Below are 20,183 nucleotides of genomic sequence, written 5' to 3'. Positions count from 1 at the left end.
CTATCTGTTGACCAGCCTCGCACCCCCTTCTTCATCTATTACGCTGGCACAGATGTAATTTTAACACATTATTTTCAGTTTAGGATGTTAAATGCTGGATCTTCTTGACTTAATGCATGGGTTTTGCTTGTGTCTCTATTTTTATGACAAGGCAACTCATTCTATTATCTCCTAATGAGGGTACAGCTCTAATACTCAGTTTTATGGTTCTGTGACTGGCCGGTAGTCAAGTTTCCCAAACTCTGTGGTAGCTCTCAGAGAGGCTAATTCCATCAACTGCTGAAAAAATATCAAAGTATTAACAGTGCCATGTTGCGCATGGATGGTTTCCCTGATTTGACTTTTGGTGTGCATTGCTGAGGCCACATTCGGAGTCATTTCTTATGGCTTAGGGTTTATTAATAGTAATAGCAATTGCTTGGGCTATTAGACAGTGTTCTGAGTACTATCTATGTTTTGAGTCAAGTTCTTCATCAAATTTTAAAATGAATAAAGTACCAAACCCTATAAAACACAAAAAACCAGCACAATCACCAAGTTCTCTAAACCAATCATTCATTAATATTTGTGACCTTCGAAGTAACTTCTCTTCTGTTGAATCTAATCTCTTGCAAAGTTCACCAGACCTACTTGCTCAAAGAGCAAGACCTAATTAGAGCAAGACTCAAATTAGTCTCACAAGACCTACTTGCTCTGTGAGCAAGTAAGTTTTGTGAGACTAATTTGAGTTCAGCTGTCTCATCTTGCGATCTTAGTGTTGATGGTTATCTTTCTTTAATTCGTAAAGACTCCAATAATCACATGCTTGGCCAAGGCATTTACATTCGTAAGAACTCACCCATTTGTTGTGAAACTAGGTTTCAGACAAATGGGTAAATGGTTACAACTATTCTTTCATGTGCTTTTATTTAGCACCACTTCACTCTATCGACTTTCTCCTTATTCTATATCGCTCTCCTTCATCTCAAGACTGCACTCTTTTTGATGTTATTTCTGATCATACTGACCAAGCCCTCTCTCTTTATCGATCAGCCTTTATTGTTGTTGTCGGTGACTTTAATGCTCATTACACTGAATGGCTTGGCTCTAGTGAAAGTGATTCTGCAGGCATTAAAGCCCACAACTTTTGCCTTTCTCAATCCCTAACTCAAATAGTCAACTTTCCAACTCACTTTCCAGACAACCCGAATCTTTTACCTTCTCTACTCAACTTATGTCTTGTTTCTAATCCTAGTCAGTGCTCAGTTTCTCCATTCACCCTTTGGTGCTTCTGATCACGGTTAAACCTCTCTAAAACTATTTTTTCATTCTTCTTCATCATCAGAATCCCCCTATCATCATACCTCTTACAACTACCTTAAAGCTGACTAGGACTCTTTCCGTAATTTTCTTCATGATGGCTCTTGGGTAGAAAGATTTTGGCTTCCTGCTGACAAATGTGCTTCTTACATAACTTCATAGATTCAGGCTGGCATGGAATCTTTTGTTCCCTCTCGATGATTCCAGGTCAAGCCTCACTCTCCTCCATGGTTTTCCTCACACTGTGCTGCTGCGAATGCCAATCAAAACCATTACTTCCATATCTATCAGCAAAACAATTCTCTAGAAAACAGCAGTCTTCTTATTACTGCTACAAACCATTGTAAAAAGGTTTTGTCTAATCCCAAAGCCCGCTATTCTCAGGTCATGAAATCTCATATTTCATCATAGAAATTAGGCTGTCGTGATTTCTGGAAAATTTTCAATAGTATCAATAATAAGGACAAATCTTGAATTCCACCTTTTTTGTATGGTTCACCTTGTTACCTCACCTAAAGACAAAGCTGAATTGTTTACTAAAAACTTTTCATCAGTATCATCTCTTGATTCCACTAGTTACGTTCAACCTGATATAGCTGTTAAACAGGTTGATCCGTTGCTTGACATTCGTATCACTCCAACTTCTGTATCTAAAGTGATTTCCTGCTTAGACTCTTCTACAGCTTGTGGCCCAGACAACATACCTGTTATTGTCTTGCAGAAATGTTTTCCAGAGCTGTTGTCTATACTCTCAAAACTATTCAACAAGTGCTTATCAGAGTTTTGTTTTCCAGCCTGCTGGAAAGCGGCATCTGTTATCCCTATTTTCAAAAATTCTAAAGAGCGATCTGATTCGTATAATTACCATTCTATTAGTCTTCTTCCTATCATAAGCAAGGTCTTTGAATCTTCAATTAACAAACATTTAATTTCTTATCTTGAATCTAATAACTTACTTTCTGACAATCAATATGGATTTCGATCTTCTTGTTTTACAGCTGATTTGCTAACAGTAATAACCTATAGGTTTTATGGTGCATTAGATAAAGGTGGAGAGGTTAAGGCCATGGCTCTTGACATTTCAAAAGCTTTTGATAAAGTTTGGCATGCTGGTCTTCTCCATAAGCTTTCTTCTTGTGGTGTATCTGGCAACATCTTTAAGATTATTGAATCCATCCTTTCCAATCGTAGTATTAAAGTTGTCCTCGATGGACAGCACTTTTCCTCTTATCCTGTAACTTCAGGAGTTCCTCAGGGTTCTATCCTTGGCCCTATACTCTTTTTAATTTACATTAACAATCTACCAGATATTCTCACATCTTATGTGGCATTGCTAGCTGATGATACTACCATTTATTCTTGTCATGATAAGAAGCCAACACTCTCTGATTGCTTGGGGGGACATTTAAGCTTGAAAAGGATCTCATTTCTGCTACAGTTTGGGGTTCACAGTGGCTGGTGAACTTTAATACGAATAAAACTAAATTTTTTTCAGCCAATCATTATTGCAATAGTTTAGATCTTCCTATATTTATGAACAGTGATATACTCGATGAGTCATCCACTCTTCATCTTCTAGGATTAACTCTTATTTTTGATCTGTCTTGGAAACCATATATCAAATCTTTCTTACATACGCTTTCTTACTTCAGATTCTATTCTCAATCTCTATAAATCTCAAATCCGGCCTTGTATCGAATACTGTTGCTATATCTGAGACGGATCTTTTAATGAGGCCCTTTATTTTTTAGACAAGGTGCAAAAACGCATTGTAAACATAGTTGGACCTGCTCTTGCAGCCAACCTCCAACCATTATCACATCGTAATGTTGCTTCTTTTTCTCTTTTCTACAAATAATAATGGGCACTGCTCTAAAGAGCTAGCATACCCTGTGCCATCTACTTAAATTCATTCTCTTGTTACTCGCCATTCAATTAAGTCGCATCATTTTTATGTGACTGTTCTAAAGTGCTCCAAAAACTCTTATTCATCTAGTTTTTTTCCTTGAACATCAGTTCTTTAGAATTTGCTTCCTTCATCTTGCTTTTCTGAGTCATATTATTTGCAATCCTTTAAATCGCCTGTCAATCGTTATCTTGCTCTACAATCTTTATCTTTTCTCTTCCAGTAACTTCCAACTTTAATTAGTGGTTGCTTGCAGCCTTTTCGGAAGAGAAGTAAAAGAAAAAATATATATATATATTTAATAATATTATTAACCCATGTTTGCTTTAGGAAGATCCCAGAAAATTTATTTTTCACTATCCCTCCACCAGAACTTCACATGTATGAGCATGTTGTAACAAAAATTGTTGACACTCTTATTTTCAATGAGGGCCTGAAATCCTTTTTTATGGGTATAATGGTATAATGGTGGCAGATTGGATGGACCCAGCTGTGGTAACATTCTTAAATTATTGGATGAAATGATGCTGGTAACACCAATTCAGTTATATCCCTGCATCAAAACCCTGCAAAAGCTTAGTACAGGTAATCATGTAGATATATACAAACCTCTTCGAATTTTCTCATAGCAAACATGTGGGACTGTACATAAAAATTTAACACAAAAGATTGAAGCGCTATGCTGTCGAAGAGACTAAAAAACACCATGCATTGAAGCTTAAAAAAGTGGCTTTCGCTTACAGCTCTATGAGAATTTAAACTAATTAAACACATGCATGTTTTCACTAATTTATATAATATATATGATCTTACTGTTTAACTTAATATAATTGTTTTATACATAATTTATTTTGCTTTGAAACCTGTAATGTATAGAATAGACCCAAAACAATAATTCTAATAGCACATTAGCCACAAAGTTATCAAATCATTAAAGGTATTATATATTAAATTAACTACATTTTGAAGACAAAGACAACGGATGGTCAAGTGGGTTTTTATGATATTTGTAATAAGAGATAGCTAAAATAATAAAGATGTTATAGTTTTTAAATGCTATTTTCTGAGTTTCAAAAAATATAAATTTTGATTGAGATGGAACGTTTAGGATTTTATTTTCAACACATTCCAGCTCGTACCTATATATATTAATAGAATCTGAAGAAAAAACTCATGTCTTTTGAAGTTCAGCCTTATTATACTGTTTTATAATTGATAAAACAGTATAATAAGGTTGGTATATTTAGGTATACTTATTATACTGTTTTATAATTGATATTGCTTAATAAAATTGAGGTTTATTACATATTGTTTTCTGGCTTTCAAAATTTCATAGATAACTTGTTTGCACCATTCTTTGTATAATAATTTTAATATTTTGTCACTCCAGTTTAAAATACAATTTATGTATGTTAAAATTGTTTTATTTCTTTTATTACTAAATTATATTAAACAATATCAATAATAAAACAGTATAATAAATATAGAAAAATCTGTGTTTTGGAGGCAGATCTTTAAATACATAACATGTTTATTAATGAAATGTAATAAAATGGATATAAAGTTTTTGTTTAATGTTAGTTTTAACCTAAATCAATGAAAAAAATTCTTTCATACCAGAATTTTCATAATATAATATAATAGAAAGCTGAAAAAGTTTAAAAACTAGTGAAATTAATGGTAATTAATTTCACTTTGATAGCATATGTGTTATTAAGTTTTTCTAGGTAAATTATTCTTTCTGATGAATGCCTTCATCAGAAGAAATAAATATAAAAGCAATGGTTTTAATACCACACTGTTTTTTAGCACTTGTTATTTATACACTTAAATATGCAATGGCGTCATAAACAAAAAAATTGTGTTTTCCATTTTTTTTCTATAGTTCTCATTACTGTTGACTTTTATTTTTCTCCTTGTGTTGGTCTTCATTACTCCTAATTTAAAATATGTAGACAAACTTTAGTAATAAGATCTAAAGCGTGTCTATAGTTTCATTAACTCTAGATAATTTTTATTTCTTGTTGTTTAGGACAAACTCTTGAAGTAAGTGGAAAACATTTTTTTACTATTGTACATTGCATCTGCAATACTTTAATTCTGCAATATAGTCTCTGTAATCTGCTATGGTTTTATGATTTTAATGATTCGGGCAATTAATTTATTTAGCACTTTATATGTATCAGTGTGTGCATATGTGTGTGAGGAAGGGGGGGAGGGAGTCATGATAAGATATGAGGTATCTTTATTATGACATGTCAAATTTTGATTCATAATTACTTAACGGAATATTTTTTGACAGCAACTTTTAATAAATATGAGTTTGTATTGAACAATTTAAGAAGGAGTAATAAGTTATAATAAAATATGCATATTAAGTAATAAATATTATTACATACTTAAAATATATATATGAATGTTTTACCTCATGTGGTGCTACAGGACGAGAAACATTAAAAGATTCTTCTACATCTGGAGCACCAACATGAACATCTAAATACCTAAAGAAAATTAATCAATTTTGTTAGTGGTTGGAAATAAAATATCCAATTCAACTTCAAACTAAATTTAAAAAAAAAACAGTTCAAAACTTTAGAAGACCTTGACCCTCTTAGGTGTAAATAAAGATAAGACCCTCTCGGGTGTAAACAAAGCAGTTACAACATTTAAAAATAACATTAAAAAATCAAAAAATTAATACATTACTGTTGTTATTATTACTACTTACTTAAGGTACCAAACAGGATCAGCATCTGTTTGAACTCTTTCGTTAGCTTTTACTATGTCTTTTATCTTAAAATTTCCATTAACATTTTGTGCAAAATATTACATGTATAAAATCTTAAAAACATATTTGCATTCATACTATTGTTATTACAGTTATTATTTTTATTGTTGCACGTATAACTTTAACAATACTAACCTCTGTATTAATAAAGTAGTTAAAAGAATCTATGTGCTGTTTTACAAGTCCTTTCACCTATAAATAATATAATAAAAAAGAAATATAATAATAATAAAATAATATAACAAAAAATAATAAACAAGATGTATAAACTAAAATAACTAAAAAAGCGAGTTAATAAAATTATAATTTAAAAAAAACCTTCAAAAAAGCTGGAACCAACTTCCACTTGTCCTATAAAGTATGAAAGGTGTTGAAATTGTTACTAATTATTTGGCATAAAACTATATTAAAATCTACTAAGGTTTTGAAATGCTTTTATTTGTAAAAAAAATATAGGAAAGAACTTTTTCTTTTTTTAAAGTTTTTCTTTGAAACGCTTTGAACTTTTTTAACTTTTTAACATACGTACATATACAAATTAAAATTCTAAAAAAAAATTAAAAATTCATCAATAAACAATGCACTTTACTTTTTTTTTTTTTAATCAACCAAATATAATTACTGTAAAATCATACAGATTAAATAAAGGCTATCAAATGTGCAGATAATATCAATAATGGTGATCCTAAAAAATTCTACACAGTGTCTATAAAATAAGTAATAAAAAAGGCAAATAATTATGTTTCTAGTATTGGTGGAGTTACTGGTGACAAGGTTGCCACTATGTGGTAGATGCATTTTCAAATATTAATTATGTTTCAATTAATGATGATCAGCAAAGATTATATTTTGAACAAAAAAGTGCAATCTTCATTGCTAGACACACATAATGGAGTTATCATTTTAGATGTTACTAATGCCTCACAATAATGCTGATGATTTTCAGTTTGGTTTCAAGCAAAATCACTCCACAACATCTTGTACATATTTAAAAAAGACAGCTGATTGTTATATTTCTAGAGGAAGCCATTATTTCACATGCTTTATAGATTTCAACAAAGCTTTCGATAGCATTAATTATTGGAAGCTGTTTTCTAAATTAGTTAATCAAGATATAGCCAAGAATGTGGTCTTTCTACTTGCAATTTAGTACAAAAATCAAACTATGAGTGTCAGATGACAAAAAGCAAACTCTGATAGCTTTAATATAAGCAATATTGAACAGCAATGTGGAATTCTTTCACCTTTCTTGTTCCAATTTTATATACAATTTTATATACAAAATTATATAACTGATTTTTAATATTATGAATTTGCATATTTAATGTAACCTAGATGTCATTTTTTTTGAACCTTTTGGCATATGCGGTGTAGTGGTAGAGCGCTCACTTCATAAGAGGTTTTGAGTTTGATCCCTACCACATCCCTTGTAGTACTGCACTCAAATTTTTTCTCTGTGCAGCGACCTTGTTCGTCAAAGTTCGTGTTTCGGATTTATAGAGTTGTGAGAGGGTTATAACCACAATTGAGTAGCCTCCTTATCTGAAGTGACTTTCTCGGTTTTGGGGAGGTGAATTGTGAATTAGTTTTTGTGGATAAAATAAATTATCTAGATCATATAACTGAAAATAATTAAACTCAGTATGCTGATATAAATAGAGAGATTATATGTTTATAAACACATACAAATATTTTCAACTGACAATTTAAGAGATGCCCAGTTAGGCTATGACAAGTATTCAAGAGTTCAAGATGATTTAAGATATTCAAGAGTATTCAAGATGAGCTGATACTTTATTGCTAAACTGCAGACCCTTAAAATCAGCTTATTACCTGCACTAGTAACAATGCAGCTGTGCATGTATTAAACAGAACTATTAAATGATTTTGTTAATTTTAACTTTGAAATTTGTACTTCTACTTGTTGAATAAATTAATAAATCAAAATAAAATGAATTAAAAAATACATATATATATTTTTTTTATTTATTCACCTTATCAAGGCCAAGACGACCACTACAGTCGAGGAGGCTACTTTTTGTGGTTACAACCTTTTCTCAACTCTATAGCTCAGAAACACAAACCTTGACGAACAAGGTTGCCGCGCGGAGAAACAAGTTGAGCGCGGTATTACCAGGGAGGTGGCAGGAGTCGAACTCGGAACTTCTCCCTTATGAGGCAAGCGCTCTACCACTACACCACTACCGCGCTATGATATTTATGTATATATGTTATGATATATATGTTATGATATGCTATGATGTATACGCATTATGATATATATGATATATATGTTTTTATAAATACATACAAGATAAATTTTGAAAAAATAAAAAGTTTTTTCCTATAAGTTTTTTGCAAATAAAAGCATTTCAAAATCTTAGTAGATTTAAAAAATTTTATGCCAGATAAATGCCGTAGTGGTGATATCATGTGCAGTGTAGTGGTAGAGCCCTCGATTCTTAAAGGAGAAGTTCCAAGTTTGATCCCCACCACCTCCCTAATAGTACCGCGCTCAAATTGATTCTCTGTGCAGCATCCTTGTTCTTTAATGTTTGTGTTTTGGAGTTATAGTGTTAAGATAACCACAATTAAAGTAGCCTCCTCAACTGTAGTAGCCTACTCAGCCTTAGGGAGGTGAACTAACATTAAAAATATATATATATAATATATATATATATATATGCGCTAAATAAAGTATAAGGTAATAAAGAGAGAAATTGCTTTTAAAGATTGTATGCTATAAAAGACGTTTATTTAAATTATTGTAGATATTATATTGTTAAAAAGTGTATTTTTTTACAATGAATATAAATGTTTTCAAAATAATTTGTACAATTAATATTATAAACAACAACGAAAATGACTTTTTTAATTAACTTTTTGATGAATCCATAAATTTAATAGTCGAAAACATAACACAGTTTGTTGTTTTTTTAGCTATGCTATTTAAACTTTCTAATAAAATTTGTTTACACTAAGCTAAACGCTTTTAAATAAAGTTTTAAAACACCATTAAATAAATTATCATAGAATATTATAAAAAACTTTTATTTATTTCAAAAGTATTTTTTTATGATGAGTTCAATGTAATTTTTTTAAATTTTAATTAAATTATTTTTTTAATGCTTTAACATTTTTTTTAAACAATTTGTATTCTCAATTTTATAAACAACGACGACTACAAAAGCATTTCAATAAACTTTTTTTAAAAATAGTTTTTGAATAATTTAAAAAAAGTTAGTTTTTTATTAAAGGATAATTGGATGTAAGTTTTTTTTTTATTTTATGTAAGTTTTATTTTTATTTTAAAAGAATTTGCCTAATATTATAAAAACTTTAAAAAAGATCAAAGTCTTATAGTTCATCATGTTAGTTTGAAAAGGTCATTACAGTTACTACTGTATTAGGAGAATTTAAAAATAATCTTTTTTATTTTTTTGCAACCTTTAATTAGAATTTATATTATTATTTTTTTATTTGTTTATGTATTCTTTTTTTGATTGATATATAAAAATAAATAAATAAATAAAAAGTAATCATATAATTATATTTATTTAGATATTAAAAAACAGAAAAAATGATTTAATTGCTATTCTCCTAATATAATAAAAATCAGTTCAACCAACGCTAATATACATATATATATATATATATATATATATATATATATATATATATATATATATATATATATATATATATATATATATATATATATATATATATATATATATATATATATGTATATATAAAATATAATATAATATAAAAACAAGACTTATATCAGATCTTGCAGCTCTACAAGTTAAAAAAAAGGTGACTTCAATGTCTTCCATTGACTTATGTTTGATATTTTTCTCCATAATGCTATGATCTTTACTAAAACTGAAGAAGAAAATGGTTTCTGACAGACCAACATTCAGAAAAACAATATATCATTTGGCAAAACAAAGAAAATATAAAGAATCAATATCACTTTTAAACGTAGCATTTAAAATAAAAGAAAAAAAAAGAACACAAGATTAGATATCTAGAAAATTCTGAGTCTGACCTGGTCACATTAAGTTCTACATCAAGCAACAGTGATCATTTGGAATCTGAAGGAAAATTTATCTCAAAACAGAAACTTTGTAGATCACTACAAAGAAAGGATCTAGTCAACATTTAAGTAAGCCAAGGTTAGTGCTTTAGATATTATTCAATCAAGTCTTTCATTTATGTCTCTTTGTTGATCAACTACAAGATATCTTGGGAAAGCAAATTTTAAATAGAATTAAATAGTATATAAATCAGATGCACAACAATGCAGGATTTATACATGAAGATTTATAACAAATTATATATATATATATATATATATATATATATATATATATATATATATATATATATATATATACACATATATATATATATCTTTATTCATATATATATATATATAAATATATACATATATATACATATATATATATATATATATTGCATCTCTTTATCGAGCTCAACACTCTCTTCCTCCGGATTCAATTCTTTATCTCTATAAATCTCAAATCCGTCCTTGTATTGAATACTGTTGCCATATCTTAGGCGGATCTTTTAAAGAGCCCCTTTCTCTTTTAGACAAGGTGCAAAAATGCATTGTAAACATAGTTAGACCTGCTCTTGCTGTCATCCTCCAACCATTATCACATCTTCATAATGTTGCTTCTCTTACTTTTTTCTACAAATACTATAATAGGCACTGCTCTAAAGAGCTAGTCTCTCTTGTGCTATCTACTAAAAGTCCTTCTTGTGTTAATCGTCATTCAATTAACTCTCATTGTTTTTCTGTGGCTGTTCCTAAGTGCTCCAAAAACTCTTATTTGTCTGGTTTTTTCCTCAAACATCCGTTCTTTGGAATTTGCCTTCATCTTGCTTTCCTGATTTATATAATTTTTCAATCTTTGAAAAAAATTTGCTCTAGATTGTTTTATTAGAGAAACAGCATAAAAGAGGAAGGAATGCCTGATGATGATGATGATCATCATCATCAACATGAAACGATGATCATCATGTCATGATGATGATAATCATTATCACCATCAGATGTTAGCCTTCCTCTTTTATGCTGTATCTCGAATAAAAACAATCTAGATTAATTTTTTATCTTAACTAGAGCTCATTCATACAACAAGCAAGAAACTCTCTTCAAGTTTTCTTACTTCTACCACTACCATTTTCTACTGAAGCTGCTCTCTCTCTACATGCTGATACCGTTTCTCTTTTTTTCTTTTTTTTTTACTTTTTTGCTTCCAAGCAACCACTATAAGAGTTGGAAGTTACTGGAAGAGAAAAAATAAAGTTTGTAGAGCAATATAACAATTGACAGACGACCTAAATGATTGCAAACTATACAAATCAGGAAAGCAAGATGAAAACGAATTACAAAGAACTGATGATTGAGGAAAAAAACTAGACAAATAAGAGTTTTTAAAGCACTTAATAACAGCCACAGAAAAAGGATGAGACTTGATTGAATGACGAGTAACAAAAGAACGACTTTTAGTAGATGGCACAAGAGACGCTAGCTCTTTAGAGCAGTGCTCATTATAGTATTTGTAGAAAAGAAAAAGAGAAGCAATATTATGAAGATGTGATAATGGTTGGAGGATGACTGCAAGAGCAGGTCCAACTATGTTTACAATGCATTTTTGCACCTAGTCTAAAAGAGAAAGGGCATCATTAAAAGATCCGCCTCAGATATGGCAACAGTATTCAATACAAGGACGGATTTGAGATTTATAGAGATAAAAAATAGAATTTGGAGGAAGAAAGTGTCAAGCTCAATAAAGAGATGCAACCTTAGCAGATGCTAATTTTGCAATGGATTAGATAAACAGTTTCCAAGAAAGATCAGAAGCAAGAGTTAATCCTAAAAGATGAAGAGTAGATAACTCATCAAGGACATTACTGTTCATAAATATAAGAAGATCTAAATTATTGCGATAATGACTGGCTGAAAAAAATTGAGATTCATCTGAATTAAAGTTCACCAGCCACTGTGACCCCTATGCTATTACAGAAGTGAGATCCTTTTCAAGCTCAGATGCCCCCTCCAAGCAATCAGAGAGTGTTGGCTTCTTATCATGACAAGAATAGATGGTAGTATCATCAGCGAACAATGCCACCTTAGATGTGAGAATATCGTTAATGTAAATTAAAAAGAGTATAGGGCCAAGAATTGAACCTTGAGGAATCCGTGAAGTTACAGAATAAGAAGAAGAGTGCTGTCCATCAAGGACAACTTTTATAGTATAATTGGAAAGGAAGAACTCAATAATCTTAAATATGTTACCAGATACACTGTAAGAAGAAAGCTTATGGAGAAGACCAGCATGCCAAACTTTAACAAAAGCTTTTGAAATGTCAAGAGCCATAGCCTTAACCTCTCCACCTCTATCTAATGCACGATGAAACCTAACGGCTATTACTGTTAGCAAATCAGCTGTAGAACAAGAAGATTGAAATCCATATTGATGATAAGAAAGTAAGTAATTAGACTCAAGATAAGAGATTAAGTCTATGTTAATTAAAGATTCAAAAACCTTGCTTATAATAGGAAGACGGCTAATGGGACGGTAGTTAGACAAGTCCGATTGCTCTCCAGAACTTTTGAAAATAGGGATAACAGATGCCGCTTTCCAGCAGGCTGGTAAACAAGACTCTAATAAGCCCTTGTTGAATAGTTTTGAAAGTATGGATGACAGCTCGGGAGAACACCTCTGCAACACTACAACAGGTAGTTGACTGGACCACAAGCTGTAGAAAAGTCTAAGCAAGAAATCACTTTTGATGTAGAAGCTGGAGTGATACGAATGTCAAGCAATGGATCAACCCGCTTGATGGCTATATCAGGTAGAACACAACTAGTTGAATCAAGAGATATTGAATCAAGATGATATTGATAAAAAGTACTTAGCAAACAATTCAGCTTTGTCTATAGGTGAGGTGACAAAGTCTGAACCATACAAGAGAGGTGGAATAACAGATTTGCCCTTATTATTGATAGTGTTAAAGATTCTGCAGAAGTCACTAGAGCCTAATTTTTGTAATGAAATATGACCTGAGAATAGCGAGCTTTGGCGTTTTGACAAAACCTTTTTACAATGGTTTCTAGCAATAGTAAACAGATGTCTGTTTTCTGGAGAATTGTTTTGCTTATAGATATGGAAGTAATGGTTTCGATTGGAAATTGCAAAAGCACAATGCGAAGAAAACCATGGAGAAGAGTGAGGCTTGACCTGGAATTGTCGAGAGGGAATAAAAGATTCCATGCCAGCCTGAATCTATGAAGTTATGTAAGAAGCACATTTGTCAGCAGGAAGCCAAAATCTTTCTACCCAAGAGACATCATGAAGAAAATTACGGAAAGAGTCCTAGTCAGCTTTAAGGTAGTTGTAAGAGATATGATGATAGGGGGATTCTGGTGATGAAGAAGAATGAGAAAATAGTTTTAGAGAGATTTAACCGTGATCAGAATTACCTAAGGGTGAATGTGGAGAAACTAAGCACTGACTAGAATCAGAAACAAGACATAGGTTGAGTAGAGAACATAGATCATCCAGGTCATAAAAATCCAGTAAATTGTTTGGGTAAAATATGCAGGAAAAATCTGGAATATATTTTCCCTTATTTTACTCTTAATTTTGCTTTTAGCTGAGTTGTTCAAGTTGTTTCAAACTTTTTTTAATTGTTGTATGCGCGAAAAAGCCTTAAAAACAAATATATTACAAAAATATTTACCTAAACTTTTATGTATGGAAAGCATTTTGGATATGCAGAAAAACTAAAAGTCAAAGAAAAATCTGGATTTCCGGAATTATCCGGAAAAAGATATTCCCTGAGAGAAGGTAAATGATTCGAGTTGTCTGGAAAGCGAGTTGGAAAGTTGGCTATTTGAGTTATAAATTGAAAAAGCAAAAGTTAAAGGCCTTAACGCCAGCAGAGTCAATGACACTAGAGCCAAGCCATTCAGTGTGATGAGCATTTAAGTTACCAACAATAACAATATTGGCTGATGGATAAAGAGAGAGGGCTTGGTCAATTTAATCAGAAATAACATCAAAAAGAGTGCAGTCTTGAGATGAAGGAGAGCGATATAGAACAAAGAGAAAGACGATAGAGTGAGGTGGTGCTAAACGAAAGCACATGAAAGAATAGTCTGTGGATTCAAACCTAGTTTCACAACAAATGGGTGAATTCTTACAAATGTAAATGCCCAGGCCAAGCAAGTGACTATTGGAGTCTTTGCGAATTAAAGGAAGATAACCATCAACACTAAGATCCCAAGATGAGACAGCTGAACTCAAATTAGTTTCACAAAGAGCAAGTAGGTCTGGTAAACTTTGCAAGAGATAAGAATCAACAGCAGAAAAGTTTCTTCGAAGACCATGAACATCAGTGAATGATAGGTTTAGAAAACTTGGTGATGACAATGGTCTTATGCATTTTATAGTTTTTGGTACTTTGGTAATTTTAAATTTTTGAAAAAACTTAACTCAAAGCATAGATAGTACTCAGTACATTATTTTATATTCCAAGCAATTCCCTAATTACTATTAATAAACCCTAAGCTGTAACAAAGCGCTTCAAATGTGGCCTTAGCAGTGCACACCAAAAGTACAAACAAGGACACCATCCATGCGCAACATGGCACTGTTAGTACTCTGATATTTTTAGCTGCTGATGGAATCAGCCTCTCTGAGAGCTACCATAGAGTTCGGGAAACCTGACTACCAGCCAGCCTCAGAACCAAAAAAATGAGTTTTAGAGCTGTACCCTCATTAGGAGATAATAGAATAAGTTGCCTCGTCATAAAAACAGAGACACAAGCAAAACCTATGCATTGAGTCAAGAAGATCTAGCGTTTAACATCCTAAACTGGAAACAATGTATTAAAAATACATCTGCGCCAGCCTAATAGATGAAGATAGGATGCGAAACTGGTCAATAGATAGAATCTGTTTACCCCTTAAGTCTTTGCCTAGGAGGCCTTCTATAAGACAGTAGGCGGATATGTTTAACATCTAGTCAAGATGAGCATTTTTATCGAGACACCATCTCTAGCCTTTACTTAACCAAGAACTCCAAGGCGAGTGAGTTTTTAAGTCGGAGTTAACTTCTCCTTGCCTTTGCCTAAAAAACCTTATACTACAAAGCAGAAATTACCTTAAATTTTACCTATCAAAACCTAAATTACTTTAAGTTGTTCGATACAATATTTTTTCTGTCTAAGATCATGGCTCCTTTTCTTGTCTTGCTAGAGTCACACCACAAATCCATCTGATCATCTACTCTTTTGGCAAATACTACACCATATAAATACTAAAGTTTATATAACATTGAAAGGATATTGTATGCCAGCATCTAAATAAATAGCAAACATATATTTATATCCATAATATGTATGCATAAAGTGCATCTTGGAAGCTTTTATTCCTTCTGGAATAAAAGTTTAGTAGCTTTAAATACTTCTCTTCAATTTTAAGTCAAGCCTCATTCTACTCCACATTTTTCATTGTATGCCAGTATTTAATAAATGTTAAATGTAAGCATAAAATTATAATATGATTTTATGCTTATTTTTATTTATGTAAGCATAAAACTATTCTGAAGCATCTTTGAGAGGTTTTATAGGGAAAACAAAAAGAAATTAAAATAGCGCTTAATTCTTTTTATAAATACTTAACTTATCAAAGGTTAAAAACATAAATAATTGAAAAGTATCAAAAAGGGAAAATCTTTTTTATTGATAAAGTAAATAAAGAACTCAATCTGAAAAAAAAAAGTATTATTTTGTGAAATAAAAATAGCATTCAAAAAGCATGCTTTGATTAAATAATACTTAAAATTGTGTTTCTTAAATTTGTTGTGTTAATATGTAGCATTGTCAATTTTTTTTTGTAAATTTTAATTTTAATTTTTGTTATTTTTATGGCTTTTGTGGTACCTCAAGTTTTCTGATAATTTCAGAAGACTTTACTTCAAATATGAACGTTAGTGACTCATTTGGTCATTTGGTATATTATAATATTGGTTTTGTAAAATGCTATATATAAAGAGCAAGAAAGAAAGCTAAGTTTGTTTTGTACCAATAGTTGTATCCTAAAAATGTACTTATGGAATATCCTTTAACTATTTTGGAAATTTAATAAATATTTCAAAATTGCATAATTCCCATATAATTCTTAAATAGAATTAAATGATTTTGTGGCAATGTTTGCAAAATGTTATCTCTTGTTATGGAGTTTGATTTAGCCAGTTTCACCAATCTTTTGCTCTCTTTTACTTATATTCAAAAAAATAGATAGGTTTATTTAGCTAAAAGTATTCATTTATATTATAAACCTAAAATACGCAAACTTGCACTTTTTCTCTGATTCATATACTGAAACAAATGGCCACACTCTTCCTGTCACTTCAATAACACAAGTCAGCTCAAATTGGGGGGCAAATTTTTGCAAAGCATCCTTATTTGATATTTAATCATAATTTTATTTGATATTTGATATTTAAGTAAAAACATATAAATATTTGGAGTTTTCTTGGTGTCTAGAAGTTATCTCAAAGACCAAAAAATGCTGGATTCGCCCCTAATCTATACAGACTTTGATCCTATTGTTCTACTGCTGAATTTTTATAACAAACTGTTATAACAAAAGATTCTGTCATACATTAGATAAGATTTAACTTGTGTTAATCATTTTCTTACTACTGATTTTGTTCTCTACCTCTAATAATATCATATTCTTCCTGGTATTGAAAACTGTTGTCCAATTTGGTCCAATTTTTTAAGTTAATTTTCTGTTAACTCCCAACGTAATTAGTGTTTCCTTGCAGCCTTGTTAGATTTGAATTTTTTTTTTTTTAATAAAAACTTCAACAAGAAAAAATAATAATAACAACCTTGTGTTTGACATACATGCTTTGCTGATAACCACATAGCATATATGCCATTTGAATGTTAATCAGCTGTTACATTGTAGTTAGAACCTTGGACTAAATAGAAAGTAACACAAGCATGTTCAATTAAACCCAGTGTTTTTTGATTAAATTACTAAGTTTTAATAAAAATTAAGTACAAAAGTAAAAATTTTGGCTTTTGTAACACCTTTTAACTTATTTTTGTAAGTTAATATTTCAAAATATAAGATATATTATTTTTTAATTTACTTTATCTCAAAGGTTTTCCCTTTACCAAAACGGGTGGATACAAAGTTTTTCATTGGGTGCAAAGTTTTTTTTTTTGATTCTGCCTTCAAATTAAGCATTTTAATTTTTATAAGTTTGACTTTCTTAAGCGCGATCTTGAGATTTTTGGGTTTCATTTACGTATTTGCTCAAGCTTTTATTTTGAAGTCTATTTTGATAAAGTCAGACTTCAAAGTTCAAGTCGAACTTCACTTAAGTTCACTTGCATTCCACCTTAAACTCTACTCTAACAAAAATCAATTACCAGCATATTAACTATTTTATGTGTGTGTGTGTATATATAAACATATAAAACAGCTTATGTCTATATATATATATATATATATATATATATATATATATATATATATATATATATATATATATATATATATATATATATATATATATATATATATATATATATATATATATATATATATATTATATATATATATATATATATATAAATATATATATATATATATATATATATATATATATATACAAATGTCTGTTTAAATGAGCACTGTGTTATCACACTGAAATACTCTGCTGCCGGGGGCTTCAATATATATATCACTATCATATAGCCTGCTGCCTCAAAGGAGTGTCGCTACATCAACTGAGGAGTGTCGCTACATCAACTGAGGGTTTGGGATGGGGCTGGAACTTTTCATTACTCTTTATTTTTTTCTTATTTTTATAAAAAAGCTGTATTCTATGATGTAAAACTAGTAAGCATTTGCTGATCTATATATGGTATAGTAGATAAATATTTGTGTGTATGTGTGTTTGTGTGTGTGTGTGCTTTAGAGTGTAAAAATAAAAAAAGCTTTACAAACAAAAAGTCTTCCTAATTTGTAATAAACAACTCATACCTCAACTCTTTTGATGGGAGATGCATCTTCCATATGTGAACTTATGGTCATTTGTGATGAATATTCCTAAACTTAAAAAATAACAATGCAGAAAGTAACATTTAAAACGGTCATTATGATTTTAAATGGTCAATTTTTGTTTTAGAACTTTCAATACTTAATGTTTGATGTCTTGAAAATTGTAAATCAAAAACTGACAATATTTGTATATTATATTAAATTGACTGCTATTAAATTTTTTATTCGTATTTTCAAATTACTATTTTTTCAAAAATTTATAGATATCTTATCTATGCATTTAAAAAAAATTCAAGCGAAATTCATCTGCATTTAAAATGATAAATGATAGCACGTATAATGACTCGTTTATAGATAATGAAAACTAAAACAGATATTGGAGTAAACTCATGGCTTTATTTTGAAAGTAGTTGCATTTGTAAAGAAAATGCAATTGGTTATGGATATGCATAATGCATAATCATGTTCAGATTAGAAGCACACAGTACATTTAAGACAACAGATCACAAGCAGTAATCAAATCTTTTTGAAGAGTTTTTTTTCGGAAGGTTTTAATGATTAATTTTTTAAAAAAGAAATCAAATTTAGGATTTTATTTTTTACGACTTTAGTAATACTATAACTAAAGTCCTAAAAAATGAAATCCTAAATCTGATTTCTTTTTTTTTTAAATTCATAAAATCATAAAAATTCAAAAAATTATTTCGAAAAAGTTATATGAAATCATTAAAATTTCTAATGATTTAATTTTTGAAATTTTTTATATAACAATGATTTTATTTTCCTAATTATATCAACTATTTTTAAAATAGTATTTTAGAATTAACATTAAAAGATATCAGAATTTTAAACAGCAACTTTTGTATTTTTTTAAACTTTAAGACGGCCTTTTTAACGAAGCATGCTTTTTTAAAAATTTCAGTTTTATGAAAACAATTTCCACATATTATTAGTACTCACACAAGGGGAGGGGGAGGTAGAACGTTTATTAATTTTTTGAAAATTTTTTCACCTACCTTTAGCTTATTAAGTCCCCCCCCCCCTTCCCTCCCCTTCTTTATTATTTTTTATTTGTTATCAACAAAAAAATTCTCAAATCTAAATCTCATAACCAAAAATAAAAATTCAATGAAAAATCGGACTTTAAAAATCCTTAACCTTGTAAATCGAGATTAGTCGAAATTGAGCTTTTGGTTTATTTTTCACCAAAGTATAAAACTTATATCAGCATATTAAATCATATTGAAATTTTGATTAGACAGCTGTTAGAAAATGCGGCTGCAACATTGCTAAAATTAAATAGTTTTATGTGTGTTCTTTTTGTAGACAGGAATATAAAGTTGAGTCATCAGCAAAAAGAGCTACTTTAGATGTAAGGTTGTCGGGAAGATTGTTAATGTAGGTAAGAAGCAAAACAGGACCAAGGATAGAACCTTGAGGTACCCCAGAAGTTACCGGAAATAAAGAAGAGTGATGGCCTTCGATAATGACTTAAATATGGCCGTTAGAAAAATCGATTTGATAATCTCAAAAACTTTGCCAGATACGCAATATGAAACAAGCTTATGGGTAAGACCAGCATGCCAAATTTTGTCAAAAAGCCTTAGATATGTCAAGGGCAATAGCCCTTGTCTCTCCGTCTCCATTTAATTCACAATAAAATTTTTCAGTCACAGCAGTTAACAAGTCAGCCGTAGAGCAACAGGATCGAAAACCGTATTGATTGTCTGACAGTAAGTTATTTGATTCAAGATGGGATGTGAATTATTTGTTTATCAAAGACTCAAAGTCCTTGCTAATAACAGAAAAAAAACTGATCGCACGATAATTGGAGGAGTCAGAATGTTCACCAGAGTTTTTAAAAACTGGAAATACAGATACCATTTTCCAGCAAGCAGGAAAACAAGATTCAGTCAAGCACTTATTAAATACTTTAGAGAGAACTGAAGAGAGTTCTGAAGAACAATTGTAAGATTATAATAGGAAAGTTGTGTAAATTTGGTGTAAATTTAGTGTAAACTCGTTTAAGCACTTATTAAATAGTTTAGAGAGAACTGAATAG

The 20,183-nt window shown here is 30.3% G+C and overlaps 1 protein-coding gene across 2 annotated transcripts in view; it reads right to left on the bottom strand.

The window, feature by feature from the left end:
* LOC100208496 (DNA-directed RNA polymerase III subunit RPC2) overlaps window positions 1–18,198 on the bottom strand; it is a 114,736-nt gene extending 96,538 nt beyond the window's left edge. For both annotated transcript variants that reach the window (XR_010642780.1, XM_065814764.1), the window contains exons 1-5: window positions 18,104–18,198; window positions 6,312–6,344; window positions 6,129–6,185; window positions 5,934–5,998; window positions 5,631–5,706 (exon numbers count right to left, since the gene is read on the bottom strand). Coding sequence is in view for 1 of the 2 variants with exons in the window: in XM_065814764.1 (XP_065670836.1) it covers window positions 5,631–5,706; window positions 5,934–5,998; window positions 6,129–6,185; window positions 6,312–6,344; window positions 18,104–18,154 (282 nt within the window). In the remaining variant the exon portion in view is untranslated. The remainder of the gene's footprint in view (window positions 1–5,630; window positions 5,707–5,933; window positions 5,999–6,128; window positions 6,186–6,311; window positions 6,345–18,103) is intronic.
* Between the last annotated feature and the right edge of the window lie 1,985 nt (window positions 18,199–20,183).

The sequence above is a fragment of the Hydra vulgaris genome, chromosome 12 (genome assembly GCF_038396675.1).
Source record: "Hydra vulgaris chromosome 12, alternate assembly HydraT2T_AEP".
NCBI lineage: Eukaryota > Metazoa > Cnidaria > Hydrozoa > Anthoathecata > Hydridae > Hydra > Hydra vulgaris.
The sequence above is the reverse complement of the archived record's forward strand: the minus strand, read 5'-3'. Positions and strand labels throughout refer to the sequence as shown.